We start from the raw sequence: 15,621 nt of genomic DNA, 5'->3' as shown, positions 1-15,621 counted from the left end.
CTGCCAGCACAGGTTGTGCAGGTCATCTTTGGAAGGTTTCGCTTGAGGTTTGCGTAGTGGACTTTTCTGTGTCTATTAAGTAACGGGCAAAACCTTTTCATTCTGCTTTTGGTTGATTAGCTGTCCATTATTTTAATAATGCTTTAGCATTCTGCTTCCTATATTTTTTCTTGGGGCTGTATTTGTGTTTGGTGTGGTTGACTGCTTCTAACATTTAAATTATATGCAGGGCTTTTTTTCTGGGGCAACGCGCTGGAACGGAGTTCCGGAACCTCTTCGACAAAATTATTTAAAAGATATTTAAAATGTCATGAGTTTTCAGTATACAGATTGAAAACTTCATTTCCCTCTTGAGAGTTCGGGCACCTCTTTTTCCAAAAAAAGACCCCTGATTATATGTATGTTGTTTTTGTATCTCTGCTGAGGAAAACTGGATATGCGTTTAGTTTTCTGTAAAATGTAATTATTTCAGAGTGATGATACTTGGGGTAAATCCTAGTCAGACACAGTCTAGGTAACCAAATGAGCCTCCGCTGAAGGAGGATTTCAAACTTGAGAGCCATTGGGCTTCAAGACAGTTTCCACCCTACCCACTGAGAATCCCACCTTCCGGTTTTGTTCCTCTTGCCTTTGAGATTCTTTGAAAAACGATGGTGGGTTCATAATTTTGTATTATGACCCTTGTGGAGTTAGATTCCTCCTATACTGGCAGGATAACGTTTTGTGGATGAGAGGAGTTCATAGGTTTGAATCAGAAGTATGTGTGTATGTGTGAGTATAAGAGTCTAAGAAAAGCCTTTCTTTGAACCATGTTACATCCTATCTGGCTGAACCCTTACTCATGCAAACCAGCTGCTTTGTGGTGTCTGCTTGTGTTAATTGGTCCTGATTTCTCCGCAGGTTTTCTCTTCCTTAATAATACTATTATTCTGTTGAAATTTGATACTTGTCTGGTTGTGTCCTGTACCTGCATGATACTCAAAGCTTGATTAAAAAAATATTCACAAGGCCACTCTCTCTGTACATGGTAGACATTCATGGTAATGATACTGGGACATTTTTTTTGTACAAAGACTCCTTTTGCTGGCAGAGTTGCTAGTGGGCTGTTTCCCTTATGAACTGAGCACAGTTCACACTTTAGTCATAAACCTGTATTGAAGTGATTTAACTTCAAACTGCAGGTGCAGGCTCTTAATACAAAAAAAAACAAGGTTCAGGAAGGAGGTTAGGCTATGTTGAGATATACTTTAAGGACAAAAAAGAGAAGAGGGGAAAAAACTGAACCTAAAACCTAGAATTCAGAACCTAAAAAGGTTAGTCAAGAATAGAAGAGGGCCAACTCTAAAAATCTAATTATGAAACATACAAAAATATACATGTATTTATTCAACACAAATTAAAATAACAAACGAGGGCCCATTTCGGCCTTTACAGGCCTTCCTCAGAGGTCTGATACAAACAGAACATGTTGGCTGATATGCAAAAATATATACAATCATACATATACAAAATATAGAATAAAGACCAGAAAACAATTGCTGTAAAAATAAAAGAAATAGAAGATTAGACACATATACTACTAACAAATACATTGTAAATACATTGTAAATTGTAACATGTTCTGTTTGTATCAGACCTCTGAGGAAGGCCTGTAAAGGCCGAAATGGGCCCTCGTTTGTTATTTTAATTTGTGTTGAATAAATACATGTATATTTTTGTATGTTTCATAATTAGATTTTTAGAGTGGGCCCTCTTCTATTCTTGACTGAGATATACTTTAAACCAATACAAACCTCCCCCCTAATTTTTCACACAGTTAGTTCATAAGAACATAAGAGAAGCCAATGTTGGATCAGGCCAATGGCCCATCTAGTCCAACACACTGTCACACAGTGGCCAAAAATACCAGGTGCCATCAGGAGGTCCAGCAGTGTGGCCAGGACGCTAGAAGCCCTCCCACTGTTACCCCCCCCAAAGCACCAAGAAGACAGAGCATCACTTGCCCCAGCCTGAGAGTTCCTATCTATACCTTGTGGCTAATAGCCACTGATGGACTTCTGCTCCATATGCTTGTCTAATTCCCTCTTGAAGCTGCCCATGCTTGTAGCCCCAACCACTTCCTGTGGCAGTGAATTCCATGTGTTAATCACTCTTTGGGTAAAGAAGTACTTCCTTTTATCTGTTCTAACCCGACTGCTCAGCAATTTCATTGAGTGCCCACGAGTTCTTGTATTGTGAGAAAGGGAGAAAAGTACTTCTTTCTCTACCTGCTCTGTCTCATGCATAATCTTATAAACCTCGATCATGTCACCCTTCAGCTGTCATTTCTCCAAGCTAAAGAGCCCCAAGCGTTTTAACCTTTCTTCATAGGGAAAGTGTTCCAACCCTTTTATCATTCTAGTTGCCCTTTTCTGCACTTTTTCCAATGCTATAATATCCTTTTTGAGTGTGGTGACCAGAACTACTCCACATGAGGTCGCACCATCGAGTTCTCCCTTCCCTTGCCCCAGGATTCTAAATCAGGGTTTAATCCAGTCTTAGAGTCCTGGATTTGTCAGGGAGAAACTAACTCCAGTCAACATGCACATCTGCATATATGTGTTGTGGGTAACCAGAGTTTGTTTCTAACCAGAATGATGGAGCGTGTTAAAGTGACTTCTGAATGCAAAGTCTTTTATACAGAAGGATTTTTTTTGTATGGAAGAGCATATAGTCAGATGAGCACCCGCCTGCAGTCTGAAATGGAACACCGTAGACATGAGTATATGTCCCTAGACACTTCAGTAAGAACTAGGCCCTTAGAATTAAACTTTTACCATGAAACTTAATTTAATTAATAATTACAACAAATACATGACCCTTACTTCATGCATTTCTGTTTGCAAAGCAGGCAGCCTCGCTCATCAGGTCTGTTGAACCTGCTTCTTTTGAACAGCTCATAAACAGAGATTTAAACAGTTAAAAGCACTATTCTGCATCTACAGGAACAGACAGAGTTGATTTGGAACATCAAAGATGAATTGAAGAAAGCCTGCTCCATTAATGACCTGAAAGAGCTCCTGATAGCAAACAAACAAGAAGTTCCTTCTGGGGAATCAGCCGTGAGTTGGAATCTGTTCTGTTTTATGTGTTACTATATGCACTTGCTTTCTGTAACTGTTAACACAAATTGTAAATTAGTTGAGTGAAGAAAAATATGATTTCAAAAAATCAGTAATAAAAGCCGGTTCTAGTAGCTTCAAGAGCAACATGATTGGCCATTTAAAGGTAGCCTGTAGTTTCCAAACCTAGAAAGTTTTTTGTGCAATTTGATTTGCTATAGAAAGAATTCTTAAGATGATCTAGGCATCTATAAGCTCTGTAAGTGTCTTGGTACGATGTCCTGAATCCTTCCACTTTCCTCAGCATGAATCCTTTTTATAATTCTAGATCCTGGACCGTGTTGCGGATGGGATGGCCTTTGGGGCTCTGCTGCCATGTGAGGAATGCAAAGGGCAGCTTGTGTTCCGGAGTGATGCATACTACTGTACAGGGGATATTACAGCTTGGACTAAATGTGTTGCCAAGACGCAGACTCCCGACAGGAAAGAATGGATAATCCCAAAGGTAGTGTACTTTGTTGTTGGATCTGTCAGCCATTTATTCTTACATTATGTAAAACTTTGTAGATGGTTTGGGAAAGGGTGTTACTTGAAAGGAGGCCCACTCTTCTACTCCAGTTACTTCCCTTTGAACAGGAGATAGGGGCCCCTTCTCCCATCTCTTTTGTCTTGGATGGAGGACTTGTACTTCCCCAAACCTCTAAAGTAATCGGTATGAATGGCCTGTTAGAAATGTAAGGTCCCAAAATGTTGAAGACATGGAAGAAAAGCTTTTTTATTGGGGGGGACAAGCAGAAATTTGGAGGGGGGGAATGAAAAATATGCTATATTTCCTTTCTATCAAGTACACCCCATTTTGCTGTTTTAAGAACATAAAATACATAATTTGTAACTTGGTTAGCACATCTCTCTTATAAATAAAAGCCGAATGGTGGTGGCACTTCCCTAGAACATTCCACACGCTCCAAATTCAGTTTGCTTTCTGATCTGTCATTCAGAGGGTCTCCCTATCCACTGGCTGCTTTGCCTGAGTCCTGCCTCCAACATTCTAAACAGTTTGCTAATCCTCTCTCCCCCATAGCCAGTCAGAACACAGAGGTTATTTGCATATGCAGCCTCATTGGCCTCTGCCTCGGAACACAGAGGTCGTTTGCATATGCAACTTGATTGGCTTTAGCCTCTAACATTCTAAACAGTTTTGCTGTTCTGAGGTAAAATGTGTCCAATCTCCAGGTGAGGGCTCAGAATTACAACTGCTTTCCAGATGGCAGAGATCAGTTCCCCTGGAGAAAATGGTGGGCTTTGTATCCTTATATGCTGCTGAGGTGGCCCCCGTATGACAGCCAATGTGACGTAGCAGTCAGGGCTTCAGAGCACGGGAGAGGCTGCAGGTGTGTGGGGGGTGGAAAGCTGAAGTGTGAGGGGGAAATAAAGGTAGATTGATGAGTGGCTGGGAAGAAGATAGGGTTGCCAACTCCAGGTGGGAAATTCCTGGAGATGTGAGGGATGGAGCCTGGAGAGGGTGAGGTTTCAGGAGGCGTGGGACCTCAGACAGGTACAAAGCCATAGACTCCACCCTCCAAACCAACTATTCCCTTCTGGGGAACCATCGTTGCCAATCTCCAGGTGAGGGCTGGAGATCTCTCAAAATTACAACTGTTCTTTAGGTAGCAGAGATCAGTTCCTCTGGAGAAAATGGTGGACTCGGTGTCATTATACCCTGCTGAGGTCGCCACAGCAAATTGACACTGAGTGTCCAAGGCCGGGGCACCCGCCCATAGCCTCTTTCTAGAGATCGTTGTATTTCTTTCCACAACGGGCCTTTTTCCTAGTAAAATTATATTGGTGGACTTAAGGAATTTAAAAGTATAGATGTCTTAGTTTTCTGAAAGCAAGATTGTAAATATATCCAATACTACAGTGAGAGAGAAAAAGCTATAGACTGCTGCACCTGATCCTATCTTAGCACATTTTACTCATTTCAGTGATTGTTCCCGAAAAGTCAGTAGGGGGATGGATATTTTTCTTCTGGGCCTTCACATCCCAAAGCCTTACTGGAAATAGTGAAGAATGCTTTTCTTTCCAATCAAGAAGCTGGATGGGAAGAGGGGAAGGCAGGCACTATATCTCTAACATAAACACTACATCTCTCTACAGCTCTCCCCCAAATCTGGAAACTATTGGGTATACACCTGTGATGGACTGCACTTAATGACGGGTTTCCTAGAGCAGCAATTTCAGAGAGCTGGGAGGTGAAGAGATAACTCTTCACTGGAATGGAGAGCTTGAGTGACAGGCTTCTCCCTCCCCCTCCCCATTACTTTCTGATTGGCCAGTGCCAGCTGAGGAGACTGAGTGCTGGGGGCATGGTCTTTTTTTTTTTTAAGTCTTTTGGCCAGTTGGTCTTTTGGAAGTCGGCTTCTGACAGAGTCACTGAGTCTGACAGAGTCAGTCAGACAGGTTCACCTTCAGAGGGAAGGGAAGCGACTCCATGCCTTAACTATTTTCTATCGATTCTGAGGAAGAATTCAGTATCAGAATAGAATGTCTAAGAGACAGCCTAAGCCAAAGTCCATTTTACACAGACACCAGAACTGGGATTGAGATTTTGGCGAGGATGATTGAGTAGCATGCTGAAACTCCTGTTCAGGCCAAAAGAAAAGGATTATATGATCTTCTGAGGAGAAGAAGAATAATTCCCGCCCAGTTACACAGGGGGGGGGGGTGTCTCTGAGAAGACTCCTGGTCCTGTTGTGAAGGGAATCGGATTTAGATACCTCCAACTATAGAAATAAAATGTGTTTCCCAAAAGTGAAAGAGTTAGGTACACAAATAAAGAGACTGTCTCCAGGAAACCTGAAGAGTCATAGGAAATTATATGAAGAAACATTCCGCCCTGACCTGGAGAGCCCAGACAAGCCCGATCTCATCAGACCTCAGAAGCTAAGCTTGTTTTATTTTGTGAGTTGTCTCAAGTGGTGACATATAAATCTTTTAAACAAATACAATGCAAGATGAATAAAGGTTTTCAAGGATAACAGATGTAAATGTGCGTTTTTAAAATGCTGGGGAGGTTCTGGTTTATGGCTAAAGGAGAGTGTTGTTACAAGAATGCCAATTGTATCAAGTTGCAGGCAATGAGTGGATAACTTCTAGACTGCTTCTTCACTCGTGGTGTGCTGCTTCCTAGAACATCATGGTATTCTTTGAGAATATACTCTTAGGGAGCTATTTGAATGTGCCTACCATGGGTAGCAGCACTGTTCAGCTTTCTAGGAAAACATTTGGCCCACAGTAATTATTGAGCTTAAAGTATTGATAAAACATGATGAGAATTAAGTATGCAGTCCACTTTCATTGCAGTTCAGGATGATGTGTGTCTTCAGATGCAAGACCCCATTAGATCGCAGTGGGGTTCCTGGGGATGGAACAGTACAAACAGTTCTCTGAAGTCAGTTGTCTAACTTTGGTTGCTAAATTAGTCTCTGGGATTTCTTACATTGTATGTTTTAATTTCTCTTGTGTATGCTGCCCCAACACAGGAGTTCCGGGAAATCACATATCTAAAGAAATTTAAATTTAAAAGGCAGGACAGAGTATTTGCCCCAGAGGCTGCCTCTGCAAACTCAGTACCTCCTCCAAAAGTTTCTGTTCCAGTTACAGAAAACTCTGCTGCTCCAGCAGGTAAGTGGCCTGGAAGACAACGTCCTCAAAATACCCTCATGAGCGAGGGGTGAAATGTCCTCCTCTTACGTAGGTAGTGAAAATTAACATGCCAGGCAGTCTGAAAGTTACATACTTCAGTCGTCCCACAAAATCTAGCTCTTTCACATATGTCCTGCTATGACAAATTCACTCACCCTCCTTCCTTTTTATGTTTCATTAATTGTTTTCATTGTTTTTATGTACACACGTATATTTTTAACAATTGTTCTAAGGTTTTGATTGTTCACCATCTTGGGGACTCTGTGGGTGCAAAGGTGTCATTAAATGTTTTAAATAAATTCAGTCATCCGTTCCTGGATGTAACTTGGTACTCTCATGCAACTGAACTGTGTGATTTACGGGTAAGGAGGGTTGGTTGTGTGAAAGGCCCCCCCCCCATTTTCTTGTCTCGTTCTTGGAAGTGAAAACTCTTGATACAAGGTGGTACTTTCAAACAGGGAACCTCAACTGAAATTTGAAGTAGCCCTGTACCACATCAGGGAATGTATGCATACTCGTGTCTGTTTTTACATGTTCCACAAAAGGAGAGGTACTGGTGTTACTTGATAACTTTACAGAATGCTTTTATGGTATGATCTGTTCATCATATGCTTTGTATTTTATATTTGACCATCCAGATAAACCTTTATGTAACATGAAGGTCGTGACCCTTGGGAAATTGTCGAAGAATAAAGATGAAATCAAGTCTACTATTGAAGAGCTCGGAGGAAAGGTGACAGCTTCTGTGAATAAAGCTAACCTGTGCGTCAGCTCACAAAGTGAGTGATCCAGTTAACTGGTATCGTTAGGAAATGCAGGAGCGCCCATTAGGAGAGGTTGTAGATTAAGAGGAGCCTTATCTGTTCCTGTGCACTTAGTACTTTGATGCCACATATTAGTGGATATCAAGGTCTTAGTAGTGCTTCATGTTTGCATTTATATTAAGTGCTGTAAATTCTTGAAACATTTAATTTGCAATGGGTCCTCAACATGGCAACATCTCAGAGTATCTGAATTTAAGCCTCTCTGGGAGTGACAATGTGCATGTGCTGGAGCTTATATTAACATCTGCAGTGTGAGTGCTGCTGCAGATGACGATCTCCTGTTAACGGACTCTCGCCCATACAGTTTTGACATAATTGCTGTGTGGAATGTTTCCACACCCTCCTTTGTGACTGCTGGGAGTATTGAGACTTGCTGTGTGGTGGTTCTGATCCTTGTGATGAGTACTTCCATATCCTACACTGAGCAGGGCACATTTGTCCCCAGGTTTTTGCATCTACTTGAATGCATGAAGCTTTCTCATACTGATTCAGACTTGTCAGTGATGGCCTTGCATGCTTATTTAGGAGATCTTAATGTTGTCTTCTCAAGGTGGCTGACAGCAGCTCCCAAGCAGAGAACTAAGGGAGAAGCCACTGGGACATCTGTGATTAGTTCTTCCTAGCATTTTTAAAATGCTGGTAGATTCTGTGTGGGGATCCAGTTCAGATCAGGGTCATAAAGGGAAAGGGAGTTTAAATTCTTCCCTCTCACTGCTATCTCAGTCAAACCTCCACCCCCACCCCCACACTGCTGGTAGTCCTGAAGGAGGGTTACACTGAAGGTCTCTGTGTGCCTTCTGTCATCATTTTGAAAATTCTGTGAGGAGCTTCTCACAGTGCTCCCAATGAGTTTGACTGTAGCCGTATTACTCGCGTTCTTAGGCTTGAGCGTGGAATCCCTTACATGCAGAGCATATGCTTATTACTGTGCTGTGGGCTCTTTCCCTAGCAAAATATCTCAAGTAATGCATTGTCTTTTTACTTTTCCTGTTCTTAATCTTCCAGAGGAAGTTGAGAAAATGAGCAAGAAAATGGAAGAAGTGAAGGAGGCACAAGTGCGTGTGGTGTCAGAGGAGTTTCTCCAGGACATAAAGTCCTCCAGCAAGAGCCTTGAGGAGCTCCTGTCACTTCATGCTCTTTCCCCCTGGGGCACAGAAGTAAAACAAGATCACAAAGAAGTGTCCATAGGAGGAAAATCCAGTGGGCATTCAAACACAAAAAGCACTGGGAAAAGCAAGGAAGAGCAAGGTGAAGTGAACATGCAAAGGGCATCTTTGTCACAGGACTTGATTTTTCCCATAACAGTTAAAAACATTTGGTACACTGGAAGGTCCCAAAGTGGATTGTTAAGTTTATCGCACTGAAAGTACTGTTAGAAGCTAAGGTGAAGAGCCTCAAAGCAGTCAGTGGTCCTGCTTGTCAAACCCCTTAGCATATAGCTGAAATTAGCCTCTTATTTATGTCATCTGCTGGCAGTTCTGAGCCAGTTTGGTGTAGTGGTTAAGAGTGGTGGACTCTAATCTGGAGAACTGGGTTTGATTCCCCACTGCTCCACATGCAACCAGCTGGGTGACCTTGGGTCAGTCACAGTTCTCTCAGAGCTGATCTCAAGAGCAGTTCTTTCAGAGCTCTCTCAGCGCCACCTACCTCACAGGGTGTCTGTTGCGGGAAGAGGAAGGGAAGGTGATTGTAAGCTGCTCTGGGACTCTGAGTGAAGGGCACGGTATAGATCCAACTCTTTGCTTATTTTCCAGTGATGGGTTGAGATCCACAGCTGGTTTGTACCTTGATGTATTGTGTGTCACATGATAATACCATACATTCCCGTCCTGTCCCCTCCCCAACCCCCCCTCCCTTTTAGTGAATTGAGAGGAGAATGACAAGGGAAGTTAGTGGAAGGGGGGAAGTACACAGTGTCCTCATTGGAACTTAGACTAAGTGTGAAAAGTTTTACTTTGCTGAAATTTCTCATCGTTCCAATACACGTGCTATTTGGATTGGGCATTGCACTTTTCCAGCTCTAAATGGTATGAGTGCCAATCAGATGCAACAGGCAGATAACAAAAACACTACTTAGTTAGAGGAAAGATGTCTGAATCCTCTCCCCCTTCATCTTAAGAATAACAGGTGAGTGTTTGCTGAGTTATAAAGAGCCTTGGTATTTATGGTGAAATGTGGTAGAGGAAGTTAGTCTTTGAGGAACCTTTTCCTTCATCTTCTGTGGTCTAAAATCTGTGGCCCTCCTATCTTCCTGAAGATGCAAGAATAAAGGGGGAGAATTAAATTCTCTAAACTGGATTGCCTGAATAGAAATCAAAGGTAAGATGGTAGGCGCTCCCTTAGCATTAACAGAATCTGAAAGGACCAAGGCTTAAAGAATATAAAAGTTCTGTTTAATGTGAGGGTTTAAACAGTTCAGACTTCATATTTCAGGAGTTAATGCCTTACATAGTTCCATTAGGATGACTGAAAATGCTGCTCTTTTTATGGGGAGGTATCTATTAAAAACTCTCCTTCAGTTGGATTTTAACAGGATAAAGTTGGTTCCTTGCAAACTTACTCCCTTATTAAAATTGAACCCAGACAGGATGACTATTCCCCCAAACTTTCTATATATGTGAAACAGTTATTCTTTTTGCAGCTCTTGTTCTCTGGCTAGAGAATATTTTTTTATGTATGTTAACAAAAACCTGCACTTTTTGTATAGGAACCAGCAAGTCAGAAAAGAAAATGAAGCTGACAGTGAAAGGAGGTGCTGCTGTGGACCCTGACTCAGGTAACTTCAGAAAACCCTTGTACCTGTTACCCCTTTGCTGATATCTCTCCTTATATATATTTGAGTTTCCGTGTCCCTCTTGCCTGAATGTTCCACACGCCCCCACAGCCTTTGGCTGCCTGATGTGTTGCTCACCAGGGGCCTCTAACCATTGGTGGCTGCATTGCCTCAGTCCTGTCCTTCCCTTTCATCTCACACCGCGACGGAGGATGACGAGGTTTCTGCTGGGACGGAAGCAAAGCTGCACCACTTGAAGCAAAACCTCACTCCAGCCTTCAACGGGCTACTTACGGGGGAGGGGGAGCACAGCCAAGCCGGGAGCTCCCTTTCCTCGACCACACTGCCTGCCTGTCCCTCACCTGCCGCTGGAGCGCAGTCTCGCAGCCACACACACCCACACTCTGCATGGAGCAATGCCCGCACAGAGCTCTTGCCCCCGTCCCGGCTGCTGCTTCCCTTTCCTTGGCCGATCGGACTCCTGCTTTGCATCGCGCCACTTTTTTGGGGGGGGGGAACACGAGCGGGCCACTGCCGAGGTGCCTCTGCGGCCAATGTCAATGTCCTCCCGGGCCGTCCCGTCCTGGAAGACGCCATTTCTTCACTCACAGCCATCGTGGAGCGCAGTCTCGCAGCCACACACACCCACACTCTGCATGGAGCAATGCCCGCACAGAGCTCTTGCCCCCGTCCCGGCTGCTGCTTCCCTTTCCTTGGCCGGCCGCACTCCTGCTTTGCATCACGCCACTTTTTTTGGGGGGGGGGAACACGAGCGGGCCACTGCCGAGGTGCCTCTGCGGCCAATGTCAATGTCCTCCCGGGCCGTCCCGTCCTGGAAGACGCCATTTCTTCACTCACAGCCATCGGCCTCAGAGCGTGCCTGGCTAACTGATGCTAAAAGGACTCCTCAAGCCAGGGCCACTCGCCCACAGCCTATTTCTAGAGCTCGTTGTCTCCATTTCCACAATGGACCTTCTCCTAGTTCTCTCATAAATGCCTGGGTGGTTCATTTTCTGCTAATTTGAAGGGTCACCACCATCATTGGACTGCCTGGCATATTCGACAAGGCTGTTCTCGTTCATTAGTGGCTTCTAGCTCATTTTTAAGACCTCCAGACACATATAATGCAAAACTGAGTAACTTCCTTGAAGCATGTCTTAGAATTGCCCTCCCGTGGATAATCGGACCGACCTGTACTGCTGTTTTTTTGCTGGCTTCCTACGTATAGTACACAAATAAGCTGGATGATGTTGGTGGTCGAACTGTGAAGGACCCAGTTCCAGATTTTTGAGAGCTTTGACTCTCAAAAGCTTGTTGGTCTCTGAGGTGCTGCTGGACTTGAATCTGTTTTACTTTTTACCAGTGCAGCTCCCTTCTGAAACTTAACAAACTTGCAGTAGCTTTCCCCAGGAGGGTTTGTAGTGCTTGTAATGCAAATGTTTAAAAATGTTTAAAATGTTGGTTAGCTTTTGAACAGCTGTTTTCTCCTCCCTTATCTCAAGACTGGCCTGAATGGGTTTTCTGTAGACACATCCAGATATTTTTTCCCATGTCTGGCAGTTTTCAAAGTCGTGTTCATGATTTGTAAATGCCTCCCTAGGTGAATCTGGGAAAGGGGAAGGAATTGTCATTAATGTCAGGGGGTAAAAGGTAAAAACAGTAAGATCAAAGTATGCTTTTCTGACCTTAATTCATTTCTGTTCCTCACAGGCTTAGAAGATTCTGCTCACGTCTTTGAAAAAGGTGGCAAGATCTTCAGCGCCACTCTAGGCCTGGTAGATATTGTTAAAGGAACCAACTCCTATTACAAACTTCAGCTGTTGGAAGATGACAGGGAAATCAGGTTGGCTTTGTCTCTTTCCTGATTACCTGCTTCTGTCCCTGATGTAACAACATTTGAGTTTGCGTATTCTCTGTTTAGCAATGGTTTCATAAGATGTGATCAAAAACGCTGAACTCAAAAGTCAATTAATTTTTTGCTCCTAAATATCTAGAGCCTGAAGCAGTTCTGTCTGGGGCAGTGCCAAGCAACCTGTAATCTAGTTTGCAAACCTAATTTGAAAACCCTCGCTTTGTTCTCTGAGGATTTTCCCAGCACTTTTACAAAGAAACTAGTGGCTGATTGGGTTAACTCTTGCCCTTCTTGTAGACTTCTGCTGATCAGAACCAACCAGTCCCTACCTAGTCCATGCTGATATAAGTTCTGGAAAGGAAAGCTTCAGCTGTGTTGGAATGTAAATGTTAGCATGATTTGAGCCTGCTGTAGTAATACCATGAAAATTCCATTTTCTAGGGTGGGGAAATCTTTGAGCACTGACTGCCATAAGAATTTGACTACTGCCTGTTTTGCCAAACCCCTGGAAGCCTGATGCAGTAGGCATTGGGGCTGCTTTAAAAAACAAACCCTTCCATGTTTCTTAGTGCAGCTTTTGGATCCCTAAATGAATATTTGTTTTAGGCATGTCTTGTAGTTGCTAAATTTCAGGAAGCTTTCTTTTTTAGAGTTTAGCTGTGTAGAGGGAGTACCAGATGGAAGTTTTCAGTGCTGTTGTGCAGTCTAATGAAGTGGTAGGAATGGGTGCCCTATGACAGCCTGGGTGTGCCTGTGGTGTCATTCAGAACTACTACCTAGTTTAATCCCTTTTTCCTGCTTCTAATTCCTTGGTTTCTAGATACTGGGTGTTCCGTTCCTGGGGCCGTGTTGGCACAGTAATTGGAAGCAACAAGCTAGAGCAGATGCCATCTAAAGAGGAAGCCATTGAACACTTTCTGAATCTGTATGAAGACAAGACTGGCAACTCCTGGCATTCTACAAATTTCACCAAATATCCCAAAAAATTCTACCCTCTGGAAATAGACTATGGACAGGTATCTAGTTAAAGTTCTACAAGTGTAGGTGCTACCGTACCTGTCACAGAAGAAAGCAAACTTGCATCTGCTGAATCAAAGCACTGAAATGTATAAGGATCAGCCTGCAAAATTTCACTGTGCTACAACACCTTTTCTGCCATGGCCACCTGATTGCTAAGTCAACAATATGGTTGCCTTGGCAGTGCAACAGAGGGATTACATGAGAGTAGTGAATCTGTCTAATGTGAGGGCCTGTGATGGCAAACATCAGTGTACCAATCAGTAGATTCCAGTCCTGAGGGGGGGGCCTCCCCCCCTGCACATTGTCGGAGCATCCCCTTGAGCATTTGATTAAATGTTCAACCAACCCATTCGTTTGGGGGTGGTATACTGGGGTTTCCTAAGCGCTGAGATCTCCAGGTTTGAGGAAATTAACGGTAACGGAACACCATTGAGTCTGTTCACTTCTTCAAAGAAAAGTAATTTTGTTCAATTTATCTATATCCTGCTTTTCTCCATGATTAGGACTCAAACTGGCTATTTGTTCACTTCAGCCAGTGGGTTTAAACTAGTGGGTTAGAGTTCCCAGTTAACCTGGGTAAAGTCTGAGAACTGAATGCATATTCTGTATCCAGCTTGGCTGGTTTAACTGAGCGACTTTGCCTATGGGTGTAATTAACGTTCTTTTTTTCCTAGGATGAAGAAGCGGTAAAGAAACTGACAGTTAGTGCAGGAACCAAATCAAAGCTTCCAAAGCCAGTCCAGGATCTCATTAAGATGATCTTTGATGTGGAAAGCATGAAGAAAGCCATGGTGGAATTTGAGGTAACTAATGAGCCTTGTTAATAATTCCTTTTCATGCCTTCCTTTCTACTATATGATAATGAAGCAACACCTTCTTACCCTTCGTGAGCTGTGGCATTCTTACAGTTTAGCAGATTGTGCCTCCTGTCATAGACTATTCATTACTTTCTCCCTGTGGCAGATGGGTGTGGCCTGTGTGTGAATTTACCTGGTACTAAACAGCTGCTGCTCCTATTCTGCAAAGAGCTAAAGTGCATTCTGTAGCAGTATATGAACCAGTTAACAAAAGGACATACCGTTTTATTACAGTATCCTCTTGGCCAGTTTACCTCAGGTTTGAAGATGGGGGCATTAGCTAAACACTGCTAATATTTAAATACTCTAGATGTGTAAGCAAACAATACTAAAAACAGATGTTTATAATTATCTTTCTAAATCCTCTTTTCTAACATACTGAAGTGATAAGTCCTTTGATAGTTCCATAGCATCTTACACTGTGGCCATTTAAATAAGCTTTTATACAAAGTTGTTTTACGTCAGAGATTTTGTGTATTTGTTGTGGAAGATAGTTCTACTGAAAAATGAAAGTTCTTCTCTAATTACTTCTATTTGTCTTACTGTCAGATTGATCTCCAGAAGATGCCTTTGGGGAAACTAAGCAAGAGGCAGATCCAGAGTGCATACTCCATCCTTAACGATGTGCAGCAGGTAAGCATGAAAAGCCATTATGAACTCCTAAGGCATGCTGGGCTGGGAGTCAGCTGGCATTTGCTACTGCTACAAGTCACAGTTCTTTTAATGAAGGCAATGTGAAGACTCCTGGCTGTAGCAAAAATGATTGCTTTGTTCTGTTCCGGTTCATCTCATTTAAAGGGATTATTAATGTTTCATCAAAAAGACCTGGTTTGACTGCATAGCACCTTATTTGTAGGGTTGGCAGCTGGCTGCAGAGTAGCCCTGATTTGTTCCTTTGGTACTGAATCATTCAAGTGGTGTGGTAGGAGAGGCATGTGAAACTAAGCTAGGTAGATGATTTTTATATGTGGATTCTGTTGCTTTGAAATCTCCCTCACTTTGGAGGGTGGCAGTGGTCTTTGCTGTATACCAAGAAAGGGACCAGGAATGGAGACTGGAGATTACCTTGTAGTATTGAATTTGTTCCAACAAGCAAGCAGGGGAGCAGCAGGAGCAAAGGCCACTTCCTTAGAATGTGCATTATCCTAGGAAGTTTTTCTTGCTGTGCCCAAACAGGTTCTAAATTGTGAGCATGAAATTCTGAGAAATACTTCCAGCAAAAAACAACGGATTACTTTGTTAAAAACTAGTACCCAGTCCTCTAAACATATAACCTCTTACTGGTTTCCATGATCAAGAAGTACTTCTAGGTTGAATTCATTTAAAAATAAGGGGGGAAGTTTCTTTGTGACTAAGGTTCTTGACTGTTCTGAGGTCATTGGGTTGAATCTTTCGACTCCCTTCCTACAAGTCTTCTTCAGTGAGGTTATTTTTTCCATCAGAGGAATACTTTCTCTATCTGAAAAAGTCACTTTTCCATTGGAAGAAA

At 42.9% G+C, this 15,621-nt stretch overlaps 1 protein-coding gene across 1 annotated transcript in view; it reads left to right on the top strand.

The window, feature by feature from the left end:
- Positions 1–15,621, top strand: part of PARP1 (poly(ADP-ribose) polymerase 1) — a 46,626-nt gene that overhangs the window by 21,203 nt on the left and 9,802 nt on the right. The window contains exons 6-15 of the mRNA XM_015428971.1: positions 2,985–3,101; positions 3,430–3,606; positions 6,644–6,785; positions 7,445–7,585; positions 8,636–8,878; positions 10,338–10,406; positions 12,114–12,246; positions 13,076–13,271; positions 13,950–14,078; positions 14,682–14,765. Coding sequence (XP_015284457.1) covers positions 2,985–3,101; positions 3,430–3,606; positions 6,644–6,785; positions 7,445–7,585; positions 8,636–8,878; positions 10,338–10,406; positions 12,114–12,246; positions 13,076–13,271; positions 13,950–14,078; positions 14,682–14,765 — 1,431 coding nt within the window. The remainder of the gene's footprint in view (positions 1–2,984; positions 3,102–3,429; positions 3,607–6,643; positions 6,786–7,444; positions 7,586–8,635; positions 8,879–10,337; positions 10,407–12,113; positions 12,247–13,075; positions 13,272–13,949; positions 14,079–14,681; positions 14,766–15,621) is intronic.

The sequence above is a fragment of the Gekko japonicus genome, unplaced genomic scaffold, assembly GCF_001447785.1.
Source record: "Gekko japonicus isolate JY-2015 unplaced genomic scaffold, Gekko_japonicus_V1.1 scaffold1056, whole genome shotgun sequence".
In the NCBI taxonomy this organism is placed as follows: domain Eukaryota; kingdom Metazoa; phylum Chordata; class Lepidosauria; order Squamata; family Gekkonidae; genus Gekko; species Gekko japonicus.
The sequence above is the reverse complement of the archived record's forward strand: the minus strand, read 5'-3'. Positions and strand labels throughout refer to the sequence as shown.